Raw genomic sequence first — 24,246 nt, 5'->3', positions numbered from 1 at the left:
AGCCATTCCTGTTTTCTAATTCGTAACGTTGGAGTTTCTTTAGCTCTTTAGTCAGGATCAGCCTTATTACTGCATGTGTACAATAATTTAGACGAATTGGTGATCGTATTAAATGCTGTTGAATTTTATACTGTGGTTGACACTTCCCAATCTCCAGTGCACAACACCCCGTGTCCGCTGCACCTGGTACGCGACAAGGGACAAGATCAAGAGACAGTAAACGGGCGCGCCTTTCAATCAAACACGCAGTTTCCCGTGACAGGAGGGCAGTTGCGTTGTAACTGCAACATGAGGGGTGAATTTGCGAAGTGAGGTCTGCAAACGATTTTTCAAACTCCTGTATTTGCTTATTAAGTGATAAACTACAGCAATTAGCACCGCGCACTTTCCCGAATAAAATATGTCGAAAGGAACTTGACGTCTTTCTATTTTAGACATTTTAAGACTGATGCAAGCTCGATATGAATTAGTCACTAACTTCCCACAGCAACAGCAGGATTAATAAACAGTTTCAAACGCCGTCATAAACTGGAACACCTAAAACACAAAGTGTTGAATTCATTTCACCCGCGCGTTTCCGCTCGTTTCCGTTTACGTGTTGATGTAAAGTTTCCTTCCTTTGAGGTCATTCACTGACGTGCAAATATTTTTAGCTCGCGGGGAGAGCTGTTGTGGAGAGATAATCCGTCTGTACATCATATGTAAATATGCTGTAGATCTCTGTCAAAGAATGTTAATAACGCGCTTTCAAACAGACATGGCTTGCTTTGACAAACAAGGCAGCATTTGACGTCATTTGTAGTCTACACCAGCCACCTTGGATGGGCAAACTGGACGTCCAGGCATACGACCGGCAAAAACTGACCGGTCCAGTGGACAGGAATTCGGATAGTTGCAACATAATATGCGCCAGAAAAGTATAGACCGCCAACAGTGAGACTAATGCGCATTTGAACAAGCCTTGGGTGGAATTTGTATACTAGAAATGTGTATTATTATTATTATTATTATTATTATTATTATTATTATTATTACTGAAGTTGAAAGAGAGCTTTCTTGTTAAGCAATATAGTATACGCTAAAATGTTTCGATGAGAGTGCAGACATGTACTAACGTCAGCGAAGCAAGGTGAGGAAGGAAAACACAAGATAAAAGTAGAAATTTTCCGTTTAACCTTCATCTCCATGGTTTACCTTAAATCAGTTGATGTAGTTTTAACTCTTGAGTCAGTGTGTGAAATCATTAAGTGTGACCATTCAAATGAAAGCTACCGTACAGTTCTTTCCTGTTGTGCTGTTTATTACGCGGGATGCCCTGAGGGGGCATACCGTGTCTTAAAACGGGTCGATTTCTTTTTTTTTTTCTTCGTCGTATACACAAATCGGTACATTAATTTATTCATTAAACTCTCCCCTCTCCTACTCGGGATGTATTGTTTTGATTGTCTTCAACAAAAGCAGGCCAATCAAAATCCATTCTTGTCGCTTATATCGTGAGGGAGGGGACCCACTCACCCCTACCTGTGTGACGTCAATGCATCATTTGATATATTTATTAAAGACGGATTAAGTCGCGCCATATTGTTTTAACATGTTCTGGACTCAAGTGTGCCGTTTTCAAAGGGAAATTTCACCATTTTGAAGCGGCAAATCGAAAGAATAACTTCTAAGAAGCACCCGACACGTAAAACGGTGGAAATTGGTGAGTTCTTAGTGAAGGAATCGTGCTTTGTTTGACAGTCTTAGACCACGACGCGAGACTGAAAAGAGGTCATTGAGAAGCTTACGTTATCGTAATGGAATTTGACAAATTTCCGCTGATAGTCTGAGTCGCGTAACACACGGAAAACAACGTAACGCGATCGTCGTGACTCAAACTATTCCATTAGCAAGGATAGTTTTATCAATCGGCGAAGCATACAGTTGGAATAAATGAATCAGCCCCAGCATCTCGCGTAATGCCAGTATAGCAGGCATCTTGTTAAGGTGAACAAAGTGGCCCACACATTTTTAGCCGGTTTGTGAAATCTCATCGTTTAGCGAAGTTCATTTTTGTTGTAATGTTTGCTTTTCGATACTTCACAAAAAAAAACCCTAAAAGGTTTTCCGGTTTTTTAATTTCAGTTTAGTTGTTTTTTTTATATCTGAGAATGTTACGTTTCAGTCTCAACTCTTCCTTCCGTCGTGTGGGAGTGGTTGCACGTCACACGTCATTTAAATGGCTTGGGGTTATCTGGGTCTATGGAATCAAGTTTCAACAAACTTGCCTGTCTATAATAAGAAACAGACAGTCGCAATTTCATAGAATATATCCCGGCCTTCACAGGCTCATTCTGGGCGAAATGTCGAACATGAACAAGTTCGATAGTAAAACAATTCTGATTATCAGTGAAGGTTATGATTTGAAGAACCAAGAACACTATGTTTACAAAAAATGCGGCCTGTGTGATTGTTTCCACGAAACATGTTCCTTTCGAGTCTGGAAAGTTCTTGTTTTTCTGCTCGTTGTAGCAGCTATCATGACAGTGATGGGTCTTCTGATCGCCATGTTTGGTCCTGGGAACACGGATCTTAGGTACTCCGAGAAAGAATCCAAAGTTGCACCTACTGTCGTGAAGAATGAAGGTAGGCTAACTCACTCAAATGCTTTGCTTAGAAAATTATGTTTGCTTTCTTGTATCATGCATAAATACATATACAAAGGGTGAAAGAGGCTGGTTAATATTCTTATCATAATATGTATTGCATGTCGTTTTAAAACGTTCCGCGGAATCGTTCATGACAAATGACAACCGATGAGTGGAAAATATCATTTTCCTACGAGAGTGATATCGGTGCTGTGCAACTGGCTATTTTCTGTTAGCCTAACAATGCTTTTCAGTCCATTTTAAGTATGTCCTCCAGTCCGGAACACAACTGGCCTCAAGTTGTAAGTTTCGAAGATTTGAACGTTAAAGAGTCGACTTAAGATGCTTTTCATTTGCGAGAACTATATAGCCGACCAGACCTCGAGCCGACTCAATTTGTTAATGGAATGCACTATTTTGAAGGGATGGTCGACAATTTAATCCTCTAAGTTGAACATTCCCAAAAAGGCGCTAGCGATTTTCAAGAAATTCGAAGGACTAGCATTCAAGGAGAGTATTCTATTTGCAAACTTCCTGACTTGAGAGCCCAGTTCCAACAGCTTGAAACTGAGCACCCAACTTACGATCTATAAAAATGGTTAGCGTGACTTTGGCTAGCCGTTGTGATCCCCACTGCACGCATGCAAATTAGCAGTATAATCAATTATAACACAAACAGGCTTCCACAGAAATATTACTTGGGATTTTATTGTAGCAAGATTAATATTTCATTAAGGTCAAGCAGCTTTACAAATTTTATTGGTTCGCTCTGCACATCGTCTTCAAGATTCCTTTTCAACTGTTATCTGAACATGCCATTGAGAACAGTATCAAAACCAATTTACGTTCAGTACAGTATTAAGAAAGCAATTTCCTTTTTCAAGGGCGCTGGCAATAATATTCAATAAAACGGATGCACGGTAAAATGGTGGTAAATTGCTCAACAAATAAACCTCCTAAGATAATAGACACTTTTACTTGTTGCAAGAGTCGACGCAATTGTTCTCTCTCTAGATCGACTTCCTTAGGTGTTGGTGTGAAAATTGCTGCCTCAATCGACAGGGCTTCCGTTTAAGTAAGTGATCACTGATGCTAGAACGATACAAAACTTTGTTCGTTGGAACCTTGTAACAATTTAAAATCGTGTCGTTCCGTTTTTACATGCAAATATTTCTCATGAAAGGAAGTGTTTTCGATGGTTGTGTATGAATTATTTATCAAATGGCTTATGGCCCCGACACTTAGGAATGTCTAGTACGTGATGCTGAAAGGACGATGGAGAGATGATGAACTCGAAATCTCAGAAAGAAAGTGATGTCTTCTTTATTTTTCTTGAAGTTGTTATCACGATGTAAAAAAAATTCAAACTTTTCTATATCTGGATTGTTTTAGTAGAAGCTTTTTAATATAAACAAGACGCTTTTCAGAGCGTTTACGTGGGATGCGTTGACTATGTTTAGCACTAGTGGCCTCATTTATTGTACGCCTCACCGATTTTTTAACCTTCCCTCCCTTCGCGATTGAACTAACTGAACAGTTTTAGTCAGAAAGATTGCGTGATATTGAGTTGCGCTACTGGAAATTTTGCCGCCCAAAAATAGTTCCCGCCAGAAAATGTCTTCAGCTGAAAGGAGCACTCTTTTTATCTGAAAAGTTCACTGCTAATCATAACTTTTTGCATACATGAAAACTTGACAACTTTCATCATATTTTTGCTTCTCATACAAAAGTCTTTCGTTGTACCGGGGATTCTATTACAATAACGTGGCGTGACTCACGTTTTCTACTCTGGTTATGTAAATAAAAGTGTAAGATTACAATGTAAGATTACAAATTGTTTTCGTTTCATCAAAAAAACAGAAAGAAAACAGGCAAAAAGCTTTCCTAAATGAAAACTTTTAGTAAAAATTGACAATCAAACCTTTAATCTTTTTGTGAAGTGGATTTCAAGTTGCGTTTAAGCATCAAATCGACAAAGTCATGCGATGTGTGTTTTAGCTTATCAATGATCTTTCCCCCACGCATTCTGGATGGTTCTACAACTGTCAAACAGAAGCATGATTCCTTCGCTTTGAACTCTCCAATTTCCACCGTTTTCACTGTCGAGTGCTTCTTAGAAGTTATTCTTTCGATTTACTGCTTCAAAAGGGTTAGTTTTCTTTTTGAAAACGGCACATTGGAATCTAAAACATTAAAACAATATGGCCACGCCACTAAAGTCAATCCTTTTCAGTTCCACCGAGAGACCACTAGGACCTGAATAATCACAATAGTAATTAACTCCCGTCCGATCTCTCCTGACATACACTAAAATATTGCATTCTGATTGGACCGTTTTTGTTAAAGACAATAAGGACAATACGAGACAAAAAGATCCCCTCTAGGAGAAAACTGAATTTGATACATCTAAAACGAGTTAATAATTGAAAGATGCGCATTTGTGGATACAAACGGCCCCCATTTTATAACGTGAGCTGCACAGGCATCCCACGTAAAAATGCTCTTATTGACAGCTCTTCTTAAAAGGTCTTGACCTAAAGTTTGTTTTCCGTCATCTTTGAATAACATGAATTCACAATATGCAAATGGCGGAAACTGCGTATTTTAAAGAATTTGTCACGATCTTCAGTTCTTTGGTTATAGTTAACAATTATCCAATCCATTTCGAAAGGCAAATTATATTTTGTTTTGTTTTAGTTTTCTGTAATGTTTACGTACAATAAAGTAACAAGACCACAATGACATGTAGATAGATACAATTCAGGCTGCGATTTACCAATTCTTTGTCGTTGGAGTTGGTGTTGACAGACCGTAAAAGCTTTCCACGACGTAGAATAGCAAAACATAGTTATGTTCTCTATGGAAAGGCTTTCAAAATAACAAAAACGTAAAGTTTGAGTTGAACGGTGAATTTTTACCCGTAGGAATCTCGGGGTCGTCATATATGCTGCTTTCACATGCATGTCAGCGCTCACTCTGACGTCACAAGATGAAATTTTGAGGTCGAGTACCTTTTTCCTGTTTCGTAATGGGAAAGCGACGGAACAACATATTTCATATTGAACGTCCTTTCCGCAATGTTTGTTTAAGTTGCAATAATATTGATGATATCATGGTAATTGAATGTCTAGGCTCCGGATTGGACACTTGCTTACCTTACTTTAACACTGCTATGACGTCATATCATCCACGCGCATCATGAGTAAATATACCTTTAAACTCACAAAACACTCGACTGAGTTTAAATTAAGATGGTTACCAAGCACGCACTTCAAGCAAATTTCTGTTAAGTTACTCTTCGAGTGCTTGAATGCTACATAAACACTTAAGCAAACCAAAACAGTTGGCACTCAAAGTTAATGTTTTCAGAATGGTTATATTTTGAAACAATATTTGAAAAGTTATTTGTATCCCTTTAGACATTGAAGGGGGGTCCGACCGCGGTAACCTCAACCCAAATCAGTGTAAAATACATGCAGGTCACATGACCTGTAAGTCAAGAACCAACTGTCACGCACGCTTTAGAATACATGACGTCCTGCTCCATGCTCACAAGTAGTGACAAGGTAAAATGATAGAAATTCAAATTTGAATACATCGATCTTTTAATTTGAGCGGATTGAAATATTACAGATTTTCAGTTCTGAGGTCCTTGTAGCACGTTTTTTGGAAACCATCATTTTCTGGCCCTTGCCAAAATTCGAGACTTTGAAAAACTAAAAAAAAAATAGGATTTAGAGAATAAAGAGAGCATTCTGGTCGTAAAATTTCAAGGTCATTAATCAAAGTTTAAATTAAAAATTAGTTGAATGAGGGAGGGGAGTCGTGAAGGGAATTGCTCTCCCCACTCTCTGCGCCGATCCAAGACTTCTACCGTAAATCGTTGAATACTCGCCACCCCCCCCCCCCCTTCCCCCTAAAATAAACCCCCCTCCTTTGGCTACAATTTGGCCATTGGCCATACAGCTGTATGATATAGCGTTCCAAATCTCTAGTCTGTGTTCCCGACTGCAAGGGTACCGAACGATAGACAACAACAACAACAACAACAATAGTGTCGCGGCTTCCCCGGGTCCACCTAGGGGCCCACCATAGCTTTGGCGAAATGAGGGATAGTGCTTCAATCCATTAATTAATCAATCAATCTATCAATCAATCGAACAAAGGCCTTCAAAGTTAGATATTACAATCGAACTAATGAGTAACACATTACTTAGAGTCTGATTGGTCCACTAAGGTCATGTGTTCGATATACCACTATATGATTGTCTACAGGCTTATGCTATTATCACTTGACAGTTAACAATTTCTTTGAATACCAGCTGATAAACATACCTCCAGCGAGGGTACCTCAACAACAGGAGAGCCTGGCACCGGAACAGGCGAACCAACTAAGCCACAATCCACAAGCCGGCCTTCAGAGTCATCTCCATGTACGTCACCAACCACTCCACCAGATGACAAAACTCCCTTGAAATGTGAAGTAGCCATAGTGGGCGGAGGTAAGATAAGATTGGTCACAGCCCCCCATTTGCTGCGTGTGCCCAAGTTTTACCGTTGAGTTCTTTGCACCTTCCTTTGAATAACACACGGAGTGGAATCTGAGCTTATGCTCTTCCCAGTAATTGCTTTTTTTGGAACTCAGCGTAAGCACAGAAAAAAAAAGGGATTATGAAGGGTAACGGAAGATTCGCCATGAGAGTCAAGTCTGGTGGAAGACACACTATCATTTTATTTTGTAAAGTTAAGTCTGTCATGTCGAGACTGTCTCCTCCGCAGAGGCTTAGAGGCTCCTTCACAAAAAAGGAGCGAAAAGTCAAAAATTAAATAGGAAGAAAAACGGAAATGGAGAAAAGGGGGCACGGGGACGACGGGAAGAGCTCTCTCCCTTCTCCATTCCCATCATCCCCTGCGCTCCTCATTAGTTCACTCTCTCCAGTCCCCTATTTGTCTCCGCTCGAGCCCGAAAGAGGCCTCTGCGCAGGAGAGCGATGTCGAGATATCTTCTGCTTACTTTGCTATGGTCAATGTGCATCTTGTCTGTCGCGTTGACCACGACGAAAGTGCCTCAAGTTCTACAGATGTAATTTAACCAGCTGTTTATTTTTTCTGCTCCGATACAAATTGTCTTCCATGGGTCAGCGTAAAGCTCAAGTGGATGTTTTTACACATGGCCACGGCACTTGTAATGTTTTGTTAAAACTAGTGTCTGGTAGATTTTTAGAGAAAAGAAGACCTTCAAAACCCTTCACTGGAACACTTCAAACATACTCCGATCCATACGGCTTGAAGAAAGGCAAGTAGCAAGGGTACATAATGACTAACTCAGTCTACAAAATGCACAGGACCCTTAAGTCATAAAAAATCAGTCGAAAACTCTGAAAATGGTGTAATTTTACCACTGATTTTGTTTTATCAATTCTCAGGAACTGGTGGTCTGCTCTTGGCGTATGCGCTCCTAAAAGAACCAAAAGAAACAAACGTCTGCATTTTTGAGAAAGAAAATCGCCTTGGAGGGAAAATCTTGGATCATCGTTTCCCCGAAGCTCCAAATGTCACAGTAGGTTAGTTTGTAGCATTAACAATGACTGTTTCATTTTGAAACAAGTAATAACGGAAGTGAAAGTGGAGCAGCAAGCTCTTCGTTATTAAGTACAGCACAATAGCGCAAATTAGAAAGGTTGTGTTGAAATTTAGCGAAAGTATTTGAGGTTAGAAAATAAAAGGAAACAGCATGTTTAATTTCAATGCAGTTGTGTTGGTGGTAATTAAAAAAGAAAGAACATAAGAAAGAATAGAAAAGGAATTTACTGTTTGAAAGCAATGCTTGTCCCCAGAAAAAAATTTTTTGTCAACAACATAGAAAACCAACATAGCTAAAAGGTGGTTCACTGATGTTTAAAAAAAAGCAGACTTGAAACATGTTGATCGGTTTGCTGTTCGTTCAAGAACAGGGCTGTAAGTTGTTTTCGCCTTCATTGCAGGTCTCGGGGAGTGGAATCGACCCGGACTCAGCTATGGTCTAAGGTAAGATATGAACCAGTATATAAGTAACATCTAATCGTAGCCAGAGAACATTCTCTAGTAGTCTCGGACATAAAACATTTTCTTGTCTCACAGGCGGTCGAACGCGATATGTCCGCGCTTCTCTCGTTATCGTTGCTTTTCTTTTTGAAGTTGTTTCGTTTCCTATTCTAGGGCGGTTACTCGTACGTTGTTATGATGTGTGGTGGTGACGGCAAAGTTTTAAAGAATTTTTGTCCCCAGCAAAGGAAAAATACCTCTTGGGTGTAGACGGAATCACAAGATTACTAATGTAGCGGTTTATACTCAATGCTAACGACGACCAAATCGTCTGTGATTGAACGCATAGTACTGACAAAAACGAGAATCCATTGTCCATCTTAAAAAAAATTTTGGCCTGTGTTTTTCCGCTGCCGTTGGTGTTAAAAAACTGAAAATAGAAAGCACGATTCTTAAAGAGTGAAGTTACTAGTACTTTAATCAGAAGTGATCATGTCCTGTACCGAGGAATATTTCATCTCTCTCACAAGCCGACAGTCAATATCCCTTGTACTTGTTTTGTATTTTCAGCGATACTTTGGGCGAGCTCCCCATCTATAATCGTCCTACGTGGATGCCGAAAGTCAGTCGTGTTGAGGCTCGCGGTGTGTATGCAAAGGATTTCGACTCACTGGAACTGAAGGCTTTTCCCACGCTCTCAGACAACCCGCTAATGAGCAGTGCGACAATCAAGAACACTGCAGACAGTCTCCAAAACAAAAATGCAAACAAGTTCTCTACAGCAGGGACATTTCTTTCCGGCTATTTGTCGCCAGAAGGAGCTAAGCTGATGGAAGATGTATACGGCTTTAAAGGCGGCTATATGCAAGCGATAAATCCAAAGAGTTATAAGAAGTATCTTAAAGAAACAGTTAATGAAGACGCAGTTGACGATGATGATAGGCCTCCCAGAGGCATGTCTGAGATGATTGAACAGCTCGACCTAATAGTGCGAGATTTTAATGGCACGATATTTCTTCAGGAAGCAGTGACCTCAATTAGCAAGAAAGGAGACAAGTTTGGTCTTCTGACAACGAACTTTACTGTTGAAGCAAAGAAAATAGTCCTTGCAGTAGGACCTACAGCTCTTAAAAAGTTATCAGGCGACGTCATTCAAAACATCATCAATCACGATATGTTCAAGTCCATTGTAAGTGTGCCCGCATTCTCTGGTGCAGCGGTTTATCCAACTGCATGGTGGAATGATTCCGTCGCTGCGCAGAAGAATAACTCCCTTGAGGCTTTGCAGAAGTTTATTTCCAGTAGTTACTGTCTTGGAATCACAATGCCTTACAGGTAAGTGCTTCTTTAATATTTACCCTGATACGTGATGTTGAAGACAGCAAAAGAGCCGTTGTTTTCTTTTCCTCCGGACAGGAGCCCATTAAAAGGGGCCTCCATATGCACTTTATCCTTGAGTCAACCTTTGCGCGTATCTTTTTATTTTTAGGACTGCCTCTCCTCCTGCAGGGAGCTTCAATTTCCTGCGAAAATTTGTCGCCGCTTACGTCCGCAAACAAGCGCCAAAAAAAAAAAAAAAAAAAAAAATGGCGGCCTAAAGCGGAGAGCGCGTTGTCCCGGTTCCTTCTCTCGTTTTCCTTTTCACTTGGTCCACAAGTCCAATTTTTCAACCGAGAGAACCTGGTTCAAACTGAATTAAGTTAATAGACGACGTGAACGGACGCGAGCGATGGAATGCGTAATTTGTGCTCGGTGAAAACTGATCGAACCTTGCTTTTTTCCACGACTCTCTCACCCTTGTGTCTTATATGTTTTCCATTCGTTAGTAGTTCTTACCTCGAATTAGTAGTGTAAACCCTACTTGAGATTTCCAGAATGGAGTGTTGTTCCAGTGACCCGGAAAAACGTAGAACAACATCTGCAAGGTCTTTGAAGTTTCAAGTTTGCAGCGAAAACGATGGGGCTCCTGCTCCAGAACATCCGCCAAAGGAAAGTGCGAATCACTAAAAGCACAGAATTAACTTGTGGCCGTTGTATGTTTTTGTATTCTCGAAAGTAATGCTTATCTATGCTTATCTATGTTTTGTGATTGGTTTAAGAGACCTGTGGCCACTAACTTTCCTCAATTAAAAGTAAACCCAAAATAAATCGTTGCTTGTTCGGTAGCAGTTTCTATACTTGTACAGTAATCGTGTTTTTATCTGGTTCCTTATGATGTTTATATATCCCCTTATCTCTAATAAAAGTTCATTTGTTTTTTGTTTGTTTTTGTTGTTGTTGTTTTACAGGGGCACTGGTCCTAACGGTACAGCGGTGCTGCATACCATTGCTAATAATGGAGGGTGTAGCGATATGTGGGGGAATATCTTAAAAGTCTCTAAGGACGCTGTAGACAGGGAAATGAAAAGAGCTTTGGAGTACAAGTTTCAGAGAACAATTCCTGTGGAACCTTTGAATACTGTTTACAAATATTGGGAAGAAGGATACTGGTAAGAAGCTCATAATTAAAAAAATATAAAATACGTTTTCCCGTTTCGCTATCCCGCGCCAGTCAGAATACACATCTCCATCCCGAAACTGCTTTGTTATGTTGTGACTCGCCTCCTATCTCACCTTCTAGACTGATATTGTCGTTACCAGGGAAAAGGCCCTGGGAACGAGGTTGTGATATTGTGGTATTAGGGAGGTTAAGCAAAGGGGACGGCGACGGCAACGACAACACCGCAGAACAATAGGTTTAATGAGCAAAAACAATCACTCTGCACGTGCGTTTTACACTTTGGTATATTTCTTTGCCGTCCTCTGCAAAACAACAACGTGAAATGGCCACATTTAAGGTTTTGTGGAGAACGTGAACGCACGACGGTGATTTTTTATTTTCTTTCTTAACTTGTACGCCACTCCTACCAATTTGGTTCCTGGATAGTTCGCCATTTTTGTAAAAGTTGAGCGAGTTGAAATAATCGCGAAGTAGCACAAATGAAATAAAAATATATTTTCATGTGACGTTTTCGTTGCCGTTGCCGTCGTCGTTGCTTTAGCTCCCTATTTTTATTAAACGGGAACCTCCACTCTGACAACAAACTTTGACGTCAAATTGTTGGAAATGTCTAAATTGTAAATTTTAGTTTGAAAAGTAGAAATAACATTCAAGTGTGCTAAAAATTAGACATGATTATCCTGTTTTTGCTTTTAAATTTTCCGCGCGCCGCCATTTTGGATGTTAGGACGTAATAGTGAATACGGTTGCCGCTATTGTCAGTGAGCGGAAGTTCTTTTGCGTGAAACAATTGAACAACCGTATTACGACATGAAAATCCAACATGACTGTATGTTGATCTGCAGTACCACTCTGAAATAACAGGAGTTTTGCTCTTTCCTTGGTGAAAATCTTTCTATATCCATCTGTAGGTATTTCCAGAAGCCTGGCTCGTCGTTTTCCTTAACGGAGATCAAGAATTGGGCCAAGAGACCGCTGACCGGAGATAACGTCTTCTTGGTTGGTAACGCATTTCACAACTTTGGTGGATGGCTAGAAGACACCATTCAATCCGCAAATGAAGCCTTAAACGAGGGCTGGAAATTTAGGATGCCATGGCTTTGAAGCTAGTTACAAGAAGCTGTTACAAGAAGCTTTCCGTAGTTTTAGAAATAAACTTAGTATTTGTTTTTGTTTTTCCCCTTGTTTGTTTCCTGCGGTGAAATCAAACAGAAGAGTCCAAAAAATAAGAAGTAAAAAACAAATTACTAAAGAGAAACCTCTGCTAACAGATAGAGATAGATAGATAGATAGATAGATAGATAGATAGATAGATAGATAGATAGATAGATAGATAGATAGATAGATAGATAGATAGATAGATAGATAGATAGATAGATAGATAGATAGGGTAACATTTGCGGTAAGGATTTCAAATCGGATCTTGTTTGCCGGGATTTCAAGTCGTGATTCGAGTTGGGGTTTAAATCAGAACAACGTGGAAAGTCCGTGCGGTAAATCACTTCCGATTTCAATGTATGTGCCGTTCTGATTGTGCCTTGTTTCGCGAAGAAATATTGTTGCCATAATGCAGCTATAACCGTGACGCGAAACTATCTCAAGATACTAACTCCAGATCCGGCTAGCGGATTTATAGCTTAATATGACTGGGAACATAACCTCAAAACCCAGACTCGAAGAGGGAAGAGCGTTTCTTGCACCCTATGGCTCTTTACATTCTCTTCAACTCGAGAACCAACGTGGAATCCCCGCGAGCAAGGAAGGTTTTGCTGTGAGATGTAAAATAAGTTTTATAATACACTGATACGAGATAATTAAATTAGAAGCAGGGTAAATAATCTTCATGTATTCATGATATTCAGAAATCAGTATTTTAAAATATTTGTATAGACAGCAAAATTCATGTTAGGCTGTAGCTAAAATTTTGCTGCTGTAAGCTGTTACTATTTCTGTCGAATTCTTAATAATTGGTCGCAGCCTACACGTGCAATGTTTGGTCCTCGGCCGGCTTTTTTTCGTTTCATTGAGCGGGAGTACCTGACGGGATTGCTCGACTAAAAACCCGCTCTGCAGGCTGGAATAGAGCTGGCTGGGAGCTGAATATATTAGAGAGTTAACTGGCTGGGACGTTTCTAAATATCTAGTTTGCTGAGAATTTTTTATTAAAACACTAGTTTTAGCTGGGTAAAAAAATGTCTCGTTTGTTTTTCCTGCCTGTCAGGACCCCTGTCAGGCTCGTAAAAAATGGTATTTGACTTTTCGCTCTAACACCGCCTTTACCAATGAAATTTGGCGGGCAAGTAGCGCGCCAGGAAATAACAGGGACTCCACTGTTTTTTGTGAAACTATTTTACACAGAACATGACCAGCGCTTTTCTTTCACTCGAAAAGGCTGTAAAAAGCACAATGGCCACTCCAGGCATTTTTGTACAATAAAATTACCCTCTTCCAGAAATTTGGAATATCCTCCCAATTTGTCGGTGACATTCAAGGAAAAAAATTCGAATTTCCCGAGTTTCAATATCCTGCTGTGCCGTAATTATTTCATGTTTCCCTGACATTTTTCTGAAAATTTCTCCAGATTCGCGGAGGAATTTCTTGTAAAACAGGCCCTTGATCTTGGAGACCTTAGGGTTGCAATCCTCCCTGTGTGTAAATGTATTTATCGATGTTATATTTGCAAGGGGACGTGTTTGTACACAATTGCCTTAAAGGCTTTGAATATGTACACAGTACCCGTCAACAGTTAAAACAATTTGACAAGGACATGACAAGAGACATGAATAAAACGCTTCTTTCCCTACGATGTTTTCGGGCGACTTGCCAGCCTTAACACCAATGTGATCATCCTGTTACTAAAATGTGTCTTCCACATGGCATGTTTAAGACAAAATGGCTGAAAAAGAGAGGGAAAAAAACAGCCGACAGCGGTACCTCTGGACGCTTTGCCGGAGCGTTGTACCATGACGATGTACCACGAGATTTCGGCCCGCGGTTCGCTTATGCCAGCCGGAGATGGTTCCGCAATACTTTCCGATAACGTGTCCCCAACAAGACAGTGAGGGAGAGAAAAGTCGGCCCCTAGATCATATGAGACAGATCCCTTTCGTTGGCACCTCAGTTCCACCTTACTGACTAAAACTGAGATTCAACCATGTATATATATGACAATGTTGTCATTTTGTCTTCCATGTGGTACGTTTTGAGGTTTGTGCATGCGCGTGCTAAAACAACCTGTAGTCAAACGACCTGTAGTCTTGGAGGTACCGCTAGTCTTGGACTCCTTTTACCTTATTTCATTCTTACAATTTTTATTGCCGTTTTCCCGAAAACGATTGCTCCTTCAATGGATTGTTGACTCTGTGAAAGCCATTGCTATTTTTCTGTTTTTGGCTATTAAGTCAACACTTATCACCGTGCCATGTACCATGCAATGAAAATTTGCCACGTTTGTTACTACAACAACTTAGATGCTACCTTTCGCCTCTTGATATCTGGCTTTACAATATTTAGGAGAAGTCTTTCTGATGGATGTGGTGGTTGAGTTCTTATCGCAATCAAAACAGCCTCCTTCAAACCTGTCATAGAATTTAAACTTGAATCGGAAGCCGAGCTGCAACAGCTTGAGATCATTTTTGCCGAAATTACTACGCTTATTGGTCAGAGAATTTTATTCTGTTTTGGCTATAGGTCACCCAATGGAGAACCAAGTTAAATGGATGTATTAGATAATTTACTGCATGAAGTTTGTGACCAGTTCGACAATATGGTGATTTCGGGGGATTTTAATTTGCCAGACATCCTCTGGAACTCCATTCACAGCGCACCGGGTGTTAATTGAAACCCTTCACGAACACCTCTTGATACAACTCAATAAAAAACGCATTTGTGGCAACAACACACTTGACCTTGTAATCACAAGCATGTCGAACCGTTTCAATGTAACCGACACTGATTGTTTCCAAAAGATACGGGTTTTTTTACAGACCACAGCGTCAGTATTTTCCAGTTTAAAACTTTTTTAAAAGCCCTCTCAAAAACCCTGAGATTTGTCTACGATTTTGAGGGTCTGCGCCCGGGGGTCTCTGTCAGCAATTAACCTCCCTTATCATAGCCAATGACGATATAAATACTGACTAGCATTAATGGAAAGACACGTTTCTTGTAGCGGTCTCTGTCTATATACAGCCCATACCTTGGATGTCTGGTGCCATACTAAATTTGATCAAGAAAAAGGAATCTATAAGACAAAAGCTGAAATTATCTCCCTCGAGCCACCAAAGGGAGAAGTTAAAAAAAACCTACGCAAAACAGTTAAGCACATGCTGCGGAACAGCCGTGACGAGTTTCTTGGTTCGGTCGAGTCCGACCTCAACACAAACCCAAAGCGTTTTGGTCTACATTGAATCTGAATTCCAAATCGCATACAACTCCTGATCGAGTCTCAACGCCAATATCAGCCAGTGCATCCGCTGACCCAGGTAATCGTACGCCGTTAAGATCTTCAGCTGAAAATCCTAGCCAATCTGTTTAACCCCTACTTGGCATCAGTTTTAGCGCATGACACCCCCCCCCCCCTTCATCTGGAAGCGCTGCCAATGCACTAGGCCCTCCTGATATGTCGGAAATAACGCTCACGGTTAGCGAAGTCCAATCCATGCTCGAAGCCCTTGATGTTACGAAAGCCACAGGACCTGATAAAATCTCAGCGAAACTTCTTAAGAAAACAGCCTCTGTTATTGCACCATCTCTTTGTAAGCTGTTTAACAAGTCATTAAGCATTGATTCTTTCCCGCAGAACTGGAAGAAAGCTAACGTTGTTCCTGTTTTTAAAAAGGGTGAGGTTGAGTGCACAAAGAATTATAGGCCCATTTCCTTACCGTCACTGGTATCCAAAGTCTCGGAAGGATGTGTGTTTAACACTGCAAAGATAGACTGCACGAGGTGGTAAGAGATTGTCAACATGGATTCATTAGAGGGAAATTATGCACTTCCTACCTTTTGGAAGTTTTGGATCACGTGGGCTCCCTACTAGACGACGGAAAACAGGTGGACATGATCTATATGGAAATGTCTAAGGCCTTCGCTAAGGTGAACCATGGCTGCCTGCTGCAAAAGTTGTACGAGTTCGGATTTGGAGGCAGCGTCTTGCAGTGGTTTAGCTCTTACCTGATGGGTCGCTACCAACGTGTAACAGTGCTGGGTGAAATCTCTGATCCTCTGCCTGTCAGCTCCGGAGTACCTCGGGGTTCCATTTTAGGTCCGATGTTATTTCTCATCTATGTAAATAACTTGCCCGATTCGGTCCTGACGAGCTATGTTTTGCCGATGACACAAAGATATATAAACAAAAAGTCTCAGGAAGATGCTGCGAACCTACAAGCTGACTTTCTTGCTGGCTAGTTGACAGACATCACACAAACAGCTGGCTGAGATTTTCATTTCTTAAAAGTCTTGCTCGCTGGCAGTGAAAAGCGAGTATTTCTTTCCCAGGAACATTAAATAGTAACCAAGATTGACGTAGGGACACTCAGCTAGTGTTTAGTGCAACATACGATTTATGTTCTCTGAAAGTGTCGTTGGGTACTCCTGATTAAGCCTCGTTCACACTTGGGCGATAAACATAAACTCAAGTGTGAACCTAAATACAACCATAAGCATCACATTCCGCAAGATTGAGCAGGATAATTGTTTTATTATTCAATTCATTGATAACAAAGCACAGTTTTACTGCAGAAAAGCTGGAGACGATCTTTATTTTGCCATTTTTCTCCCCGACACACCAAATTACTTATATCGCAGGATATCTGTTGACTACGGACGACGAATATTCAGTGCACCATGGACACATTAATATTCAGACAGTGTTACAATGTGATGAATAATAATTACACATGACTTATCCCGTTACTACGACAGTTTTTCCCACGCGTGCTAAAAACATTTTGCACGTCAGCAAATGACCTCTTGACAACGAAACTTTACATCAACATGAAATAACGTAATCAGTCGAAAAACACGTAAACGGAAGAACCGCGTCAAATTATGTCTTATCTGTTTCGGTTTAAGACTTCCGTTTGAAACTGTATTTTTTTTTGCTATGTCGTCACTATGGAAACCGATCAATTCACACCCATGTTAGTGAGGCAGTGGCTAATTCATAATCGAACTTACAATCTTTTCATGAATTCACAGCAAAATTAAGGTAATAGATTTCTAGTTCCTTTCCACGTTTTTGACGGAGGGAACTTTTAATTGCTGTAAGTTATAACGCAATAAGGAAGCACGGGTTTGAAAATCGTAACAGAGCATTAATTAATTGAAATTAAATTTTATGTGCCAGTAAGCGGGACTGCCTGTTTGTCACGCGAATTTTTCCCTTCGAAAAGCGCGCGTGTTAACTGGCACGTATTCTTGGGTCTTGTTATCATGACTAGATTCAGCCCCGTGTTATCAACTAGAAGCGCTTTTTTCTCTTACTCTAAGCGCCACACATAAATTCTAAGGGATTGCACGGGTCGAAATTTATACACGATCCATACACGAGGAGATGCTGCGGGGTGGGGCCCGACCGATCGATTAAGTGAACTAGCATCTGATAAGTGCATCACCTTCAACTTGTCAGCTTGTTCAAAAGCCTATTAACCGCTTACCCTACAGCTAATCTACGATAAAAAGGTAACCGCGGTTTTCATATCTCTCGTTTTTATCGTTTTCGAGGTTGGTTTTAAGTTAACACTAAAAAAGGCTAACTCATAACAACTAAGGGACGGTTCAGTTCGAACTCCGATTAAACTAATCCTGGGTTAGAGTCAACTTTGATTCCAGTTCAGCTACTAATCAACAATATTCTTGGAAAAGATTTTTCTATCTCAGTGTAGACTTAGACCTTTCCTTATCGTTAGATTAAAATAAGCTTTATAAAACATTTAAACGAGTGAGATAAATACCGTGGATAACTTTAAATCGTGGATTAGCGTTAATTGGCTTTTGAAAAACCCAAAAGCGCGTAAAAAGATTGTGTGGTAAATATTTCCCCAGAAACAAAGACATTTTTTGAGGGGGAGGGGGTAAACAAGAAGGTTTTACTTGGGAGGGCTCCGCCCCGAAGTCCAAACCCTTACGGTTTTATATGTCATTTTTGATAGTAAAGGCACCTGTTTGAATTCTTTGAGACATTTAGACTTGCTTACAAGTCGAGCTCAGAGAGCGCGAAGCGCGATCGTTAGAGCTCGAAGCGAGCGACTTTGAGAAAGTCTATGAGACATTGAGACTACCCCCTGGCGGAGAACTTTGCGCGCACGTGATCACGTGACATGTGCGCGATATTTCAAATTTTTATAGCGCGTACGATTTGTTGACGCGTACAAGGTTTTTAGTTTTTTTTGCAAGAGTTTGTAGTTTTCTTTTCACACTTTGTTGTTTCTCATTTTCCCGTTTATTTATTGGGATTAAATTTGGAGTTTGAGCCTACCATTAACGGAGAACTTTTTCTTAACAGCACCCTTTGATATACCTTCCATAGAAAATAGTCCCCCTTTGACATACCTACAGCAGAAAGACTACATCTCTTTACGGTTGGTCTGTTCGAGATATTTGGAAACGACAATGAAGACTTCTCCTTATGCCAGTAAAAAGTAAAAACAAAAAGTTGGATGATAAACTGAAAAATATATGTATAAAACTTAACCGATACTTCGGTTTGCTTGACAGTTTTCCCTACACTATATTTTCAACCCGTAAAATCCTTCCCCTTTTATATACCTACCCTCCCCTTAAAGTCCATTATAGGAAGTGCCTCCTCTCCGCGGCAGATATTCAAAAGCAGTTTGTTTACCAGGTGACGTATAGTGACATATCTGGTTACGTGCGCGGTCATTTTAAACGGCTCAATTAAAGTTATATATCTTGTTTTCGGAGTCAAGTTTCAGAATTAACAACAGTTGCAAGCAAAGCAACTCTCTCGGCATTGAGAAATGTTAGAGTCCAGCATGTCGATGTTCAACAGTCAAACAGCCCTTTCTGGCAGTGAAGGCTATGACCTAACAACGCAGCACTATTACTTTAACCGGTGTGAATTTTTCCACAAGAAATGTTCTTTTCGAAGGTGGAAAGTTCTTTTGTTCCTACTCGTGTTAGTAGCCATTATCATTGTCATGGGTCTTCTGATCGCCATGTTTGGTCCTGGCAACAAAAACCTGAAATATTCGGAGAAAGAAGCTTTGGAAGGGCCAACCGTCGTAATCAATGGCGGTAAGCTGACTTTTGTGTTGTTGTATTAGATTAAAATCGACTAAATCCGACTGTAACAAGGTCAAATACGCTTGGTTAACTTAATTCCTCCATGCGGTCTTCATAGCACTGACTTCTTAGAGATACACTAATGAAAATGGCCTTCGCACAGCAGAAACTGAGACCTATCTCCAACACAACTAACACATGGGAACCTCAGAGAACCCGAACGTTGTACTGAGTAGTGGCTAGCTAGTCTCTGATTTAACGCTTTCCAGTCCATCTTTATATACGCCTTTTCAAATTGTTTTTGTCTTAACATTTTTTTGTTACTCTGCATGTTAGCTGGCTTCAAGTTCTTAGTTTGCAACGCATTTGCATGTAATGATCGCGTGATTTTTAATAGCTACAGCAGCTAATGTTTTGCCCGCTGCACGCAAGGAAATTACTACAGTAATAAACAGTATTACGTGCACATTATTTTTCTCGTGTATCTTCAAACCGAGTAGCACGCTAACCCGCGGTGCGAAACAATTACAACACGAACAACACGACGAGGCTTTCGTTTGCTCTTGACATTTTCGTCCGTGTTCCTTTAAACTAATGTATTGCCATTTAAATTAATATTAAAGTTCATTTCCAAATCAGGGTCGAGCATAAAGAAGACACTTTACTTTTGAATGGGGCCGGGTGTTGATGCCAGGGCCTTTCATAACGTTCATTTTAAGCTAAACATTTCCAAATATGAAAGGACGTGATTTGAGTTGTGCATATGGATTGGATTACGGCTGGCGTTTCCAGATGCTTAGGAATGTCTAGTACGTGCATGCATGCATGCATGTTGAAAGAAGATGGAGCGATAATGACACAAAAAGGAATGTCTTCTTTGTTTGTCTTAGTAAAGCCCTCAGTTTCAAATGTACTATTATTTCAAAAGCATTAAAGAATGCTTTTATTATTGTCAGCTCTTTGACCCAATGTTTATTTTTTGATCAATTTATGAATACCTCGATTTCACCTGAGCGAGATGACAGGAAATATTTAAACGCAACACTCAGAAAAATTGATTGCGAAATGGTCTTCACATTTTTTGGTTCAGTTCTGTAACGCTTACATGGGCTGAAGAGGGGACCAAAAATATCTAATTAAAAAAACAGTAAATGATACTTTGATGGGTCAAATTATATCTAGGATTGGGATCGGTATTGAAAGGTCCTATGAGCAATCGTCACGGCACAGGATGGCAAATATACGCCGGGTTGTACTCTCTCTAGAAGGGTTTTCAAAATCACTCTAAAAAACTCATAGTGTTCGACTTAATCTTTGAACAGCCAGTTGTACTCATAGGAATCCCAGATCAGGGATTTCCTGTTCTGATTCTTAAATCCTGCTGGCAGATGTCGGACTCGAGTTGATTGACATATTAATTGAAGCAACAACCCCTGATGTGAATGTTGGTGTTTTACTGAATACCCGTGGGCTGAAGAGGAACAACGTTTCATTTTTCTAGTAGTCCTGCTCTTAAGATTTCATTATTCCGTTATAGTCCAGTAAAAAAAAAAACACTCGTTATGTTCCATTTGACAAAATCTTATTGAGAGCAATGCAATAAGTGCTAAATCATAAAATAGTATATGCTTATTTCGGGGTACAGTACTCTTCGCCAATGTAGAACTAACGATCCCCTAAATTGCGATGAACGTTCTCTATTCTAGGATTTAGAAGAGTTGTAAGGGAAGTCTACGACTGTGCGATTGTTAGTTCCGATTTTGTGTTTCTCCTATGCTACGACTGTGGTCTCTGATTCCACAATTTTGCTCAAAGATCCCCTCAGGAGCAGTTTCTGATTGTACGATCGTCTTGCGAAAACACCATTTCACCATTCTATAGCTACTTACAGAATCGTAGAATCATTATTGGAAGCTTCTACGCTATTGTCTTTGTATTTGTTTTTGATAATGAATAATTTCAAGTCGAATAGCGAGGGTAAAGTAGTTTGAGTTTCAGAGCAAACCTAAGCCGGAAAACAGGCTATGTAACAGCCACCGGAAATTCCTTACTGTTAACACATTTATTTCTTGATGTGAGTCTATTGCTAGCAGTAAACTTTTCCAATTCTGGTTTAAGCCTCTCCTACTCGACTAAAATTGGGTCGGGAAAGCAATCAATCAATCAACCAGTGAATAAATCAATAAATGCCTTCATTTGAAGGCGATAGAACTGAACGTGACAATGGTTGTAAGCTCGCGTGTATTTACGAAGACAATAGGAATAACAATTAAATTACGTGACATTTTGTCGTTTGAATACCAGGCAATGAGCATGCCTTCACTGACGTCACTCCCGGGAAAGAAACAGTCGAACCTACAGAACAACAATCCACCGGCACACCAAAATCAACTCCAACCACCCCTCCCATGGAAAAGACTCCCTTACAGTGTGGAGTAGCTATACTGGGTGGAGGTAAGATTAGATCCTCTATTTTTCAATTGCATTCAGCCTCGATAAGAAAGGGGCCTTCAGATTTAATTATGAGTAAGACTTTCCAATTTTAAATCAGTTCCGTCCCCAGATGGAACTCTTGCTCTTTCTATTGTTTAAGTACAGTGGAACCCCGCCTCACGACCACTTGATTGTGCCCAGAACGAATTGAAAGTCCAGTCATTTACCTTAGTTTTACAACCTCATTAATCCGACCACCCCGTTATTACGACCATACGGAAGTTTCACGGCCGAAGGTGGTCGTTTGAACGGGGTTCCGCTGTAGTACCAGAATCGAGCCAGCTGAATGCCACGTTTTCTCCACTAATTTGTACTTTGAGTCGAACGGCCTTTAAGAACAGCAAGTAATAAGGGAACATAATAGTTAAAGAGACTCAGATTTTATACAAGAACTATATCAGAGTGGAACGCACTTCCGGCTAAAGTAATAGTCCAACCAAGCGGTAAGGCATTCAAGACCCATCTCACTTCTTTTTTTATCCCGACAGTGATTCAAGTTAGTTTAGACAGCGATTTTAGTTCGTTAGTTGTTTTTCTATTCCTCAGTTTATGTGGCGTAGATTGTTGAGGAAGGCCACGTCAGCCGTAGAAGAGCAGCGCCAGCAGGAATATCAGCGTGCACATGACCAACGACACTCGGCAGTCACTCTAGGAATTTTTCAATGCAACAATTGTCAGCGTTACTGCAGATACCGAGCGGGTCTGACCGCCCACATGAGAGCCTGCTTGAGATAGGCCTCACCTCAACTCAAACACAAGACAGTCATCTTCGGCAACGAAGGACAGCCATTACATTACATTAATGGGTTTATCCCTTCACTTTGCAAATAAATTTTGTAGATGTAGATGTGGACTGCAAAAGGACAGAACATTTAAGTCGGAACAAAATCAGTCGACCACACTTCACAAACTCAACTTTTACTCAGGTTCTCTTTTCAATTCCCAGGGACTGCTGGTCTGCTCTTGGCGGCTACACTTCTGGAATCCAAAAATGAAACAAACATCTGCATTTTTGAGAAAGAAAGTCGTCTTGGAGGAAAAATCTTGGATCATCGTTTCCCCGAAGCTCCAAATGTCACAGTAGGTTAGTTTGTAGCACTAATAATGACTGTTTCATTTTGAAAGACGCAATTAGAAGAGCAGAGTTGGAGCAGTAGTGACACCGTTTGCCTACCAACATTAGACTTTAGGCACCTAACGAACGCTGATTAATCTGAAATAGGTTAAATTATAAGTCCTGGAGTCAGCTGCATGGAGCAACCGCAACTTTTAAGTTAAATCTTGTAATATTAAGTTACTATACATGAACGTCTTCTCCCGTAATGAAATTCTGCGATAAACCAGCGGCCTAATTTATCCCTATAATACTAGTAACAGATGTTTGAAATCGGTTAGGTGTTAAGCTCTGGGGCCGGTAGCATAGGCTGACACCCGCAACTTATAAGTTGAATTTTTATGCAGCAGGTTCCTGTGTAGCTGAGATTTATATTTCTGCAGAGCTATTTACAAGACTGACGACACTCAAACTGAATAACTCCTCTTGAGAACAAACTTTGGTTGCGACAAGAGACTGGGAGGGGTGCTTCCACCCAAAGAATATAATAAACAAACGTAGAACAAAGCAACAGAAAGTATGCGTTGCATTTTATCAAAATAGTTGACCAGGCCACCGTAAAGAGATTCAAGCGCTGACATTTCGAGCGTTAGGCCTTCGTCAGAGCGAATCCGCTTTGACGAGGCGGATTTGTTTTCTCTCTGACGAAGGGTTAACTCTCCAAACGTCAGCACCCGAATCTCTTTACGGTGGTCAAATGACCTTATCGACTATTTTGATAAAACTAAATATTTGTTTCCACTCACCCACCGACACAGTACTACAATTTCTTTAGTCAATAGAAATGAATACTTTGTCCATCGGTTTGTTTTCTGTTTAAGGCCGGGAAGGTTGTAATCTTAAGCTATTTGGATGTCATTGCAGGTCTCGGGCGGTGGAACATTTACGGAGCCAACCTTGTGGAAAGGTAACGCGTGAAGTGTGCCAGCAACATCTCGGACATCAGCCATTTAACAAATCGACGGCAGTTTCTATTGTCTATATTCTTTTATTAAAAACTGAAGCATTGTATAATGCAATTCGAGGGATTTGATTGGCTTAGCGGCCATGGCATATGAGCCATTATACCATGGCCGAGAAATGGTGACCATTAACTTGTCTTCTGGTTGTTCTTGCACAGCGAAATCAGAAAGATCTCGCAATATTTCTTGATTGTTTTTAATAAAACAATTATTCCACTTGCGCTTGTTGGATATGAGACGATTATAGCCAAATCGGCGCTACGCGCCTCGTTGGATATCTATCAT

The 24,246-nt window shown here is 40.4% G+C and overlaps 2 protein-coding genes across 3 annotated transcripts in view; both read left to right on the top strand.

Annotated features, from left to right (window-relative positions):
- Positions 1-24,246, top strand: part of LOC146468515 (uncharacterized) — a 47,859-nt gene that overhangs the window by 18,964 nt on the left and 4,649 nt on the right. Inside the window, exons 1-4 of one of the 2 annotated variants that reach the window (XM_085124231.1) lie at positions 19,052-19,404; positions 21,697-21,846; positions 22,832-22,969; positions 23,864-23,906. In XM_085124231.1, coding sequence (XP_084980357.1) covers positions 19,128-19,404; positions 21,697-21,846; positions 22,832-22,969; positions 23,864-23,906 — 608 coding nt within the window. In that variant the 5' untranslated portion in view covers positions 19,052-19,127. Of the gene's footprint in view, positions 1-19,051; positions 19,405-21,696; positions 21,847-22,831; positions 22,970-23,863; positions 23,907-24,246 lie in introns of those variants that run through there. The other variant, XM_085124232.1, reaches the window with a different exon arrangement.
- Positions 2,250-13,344, top strand: LOC146468516 (achacin-like). Its single transcript, XM_085124227.1, has 7 exons — positions 2,250-2,625; positions 6,950-7,129; positions 8,054-8,191; positions 8,612-8,654; positions 9,222-9,986; positions 10,940-11,140; positions 12,063-13,344. The coding sequence occupies exons 1-7, from the start codon at positions 2,343-2,345 to the stop codon at positions 12,253-12,255; spliced, it is 1,803 nt and encodes a 600-aa protein (XP_084980353.1). The 5' UTR covers positions 2,250-2,342; the 3' UTR covers positions 12,256-13,344.

The sequence above is a fragment of the Pavona decussata genome, unplaced genomic scaffold, assembly GCF_977016875.1.
Source record: "Pavona decussata unplaced genomic scaffold, jaPavDecu1.1 SCAFFOLD_130, whole genome shotgun sequence".
In the NCBI taxonomy this organism is placed as follows: Eukaryota; Metazoa; Cnidaria; class Anthozoa; order Scleractinia; family Agariciidae; genus Pavona; species Pavona decussata.
Note: the sequence above shows the minus strand (reverse complement) of the source record. Positions and strands in the feature narration are given on the sequence as shown.

Bases quoted from the DNA above. Each gene is read 5' to 3' on its own strand.
- LOC146468516 (XM_085124227.1), top strand. From the start codon at position 2,343: ATGTCGAACATGAACAAGTTCGATAGTAAAACAATTCTGATTATCAGT. The intron at 7,130-8,053 runs GTAAGATAAGAT...ATCAATTCTCAG, and splicing joins AGTAGCCATAGTGGGCGGAG to GAACTGGTGGTCTGCTCTTG. The intron at 8,655-9,221 runs GTAAGATATGAA...TTGTATTTTCAG, and splicing joins GGACTCAGCTATGGTCTAAG to CGATACTTTGGGCGAGCTCC.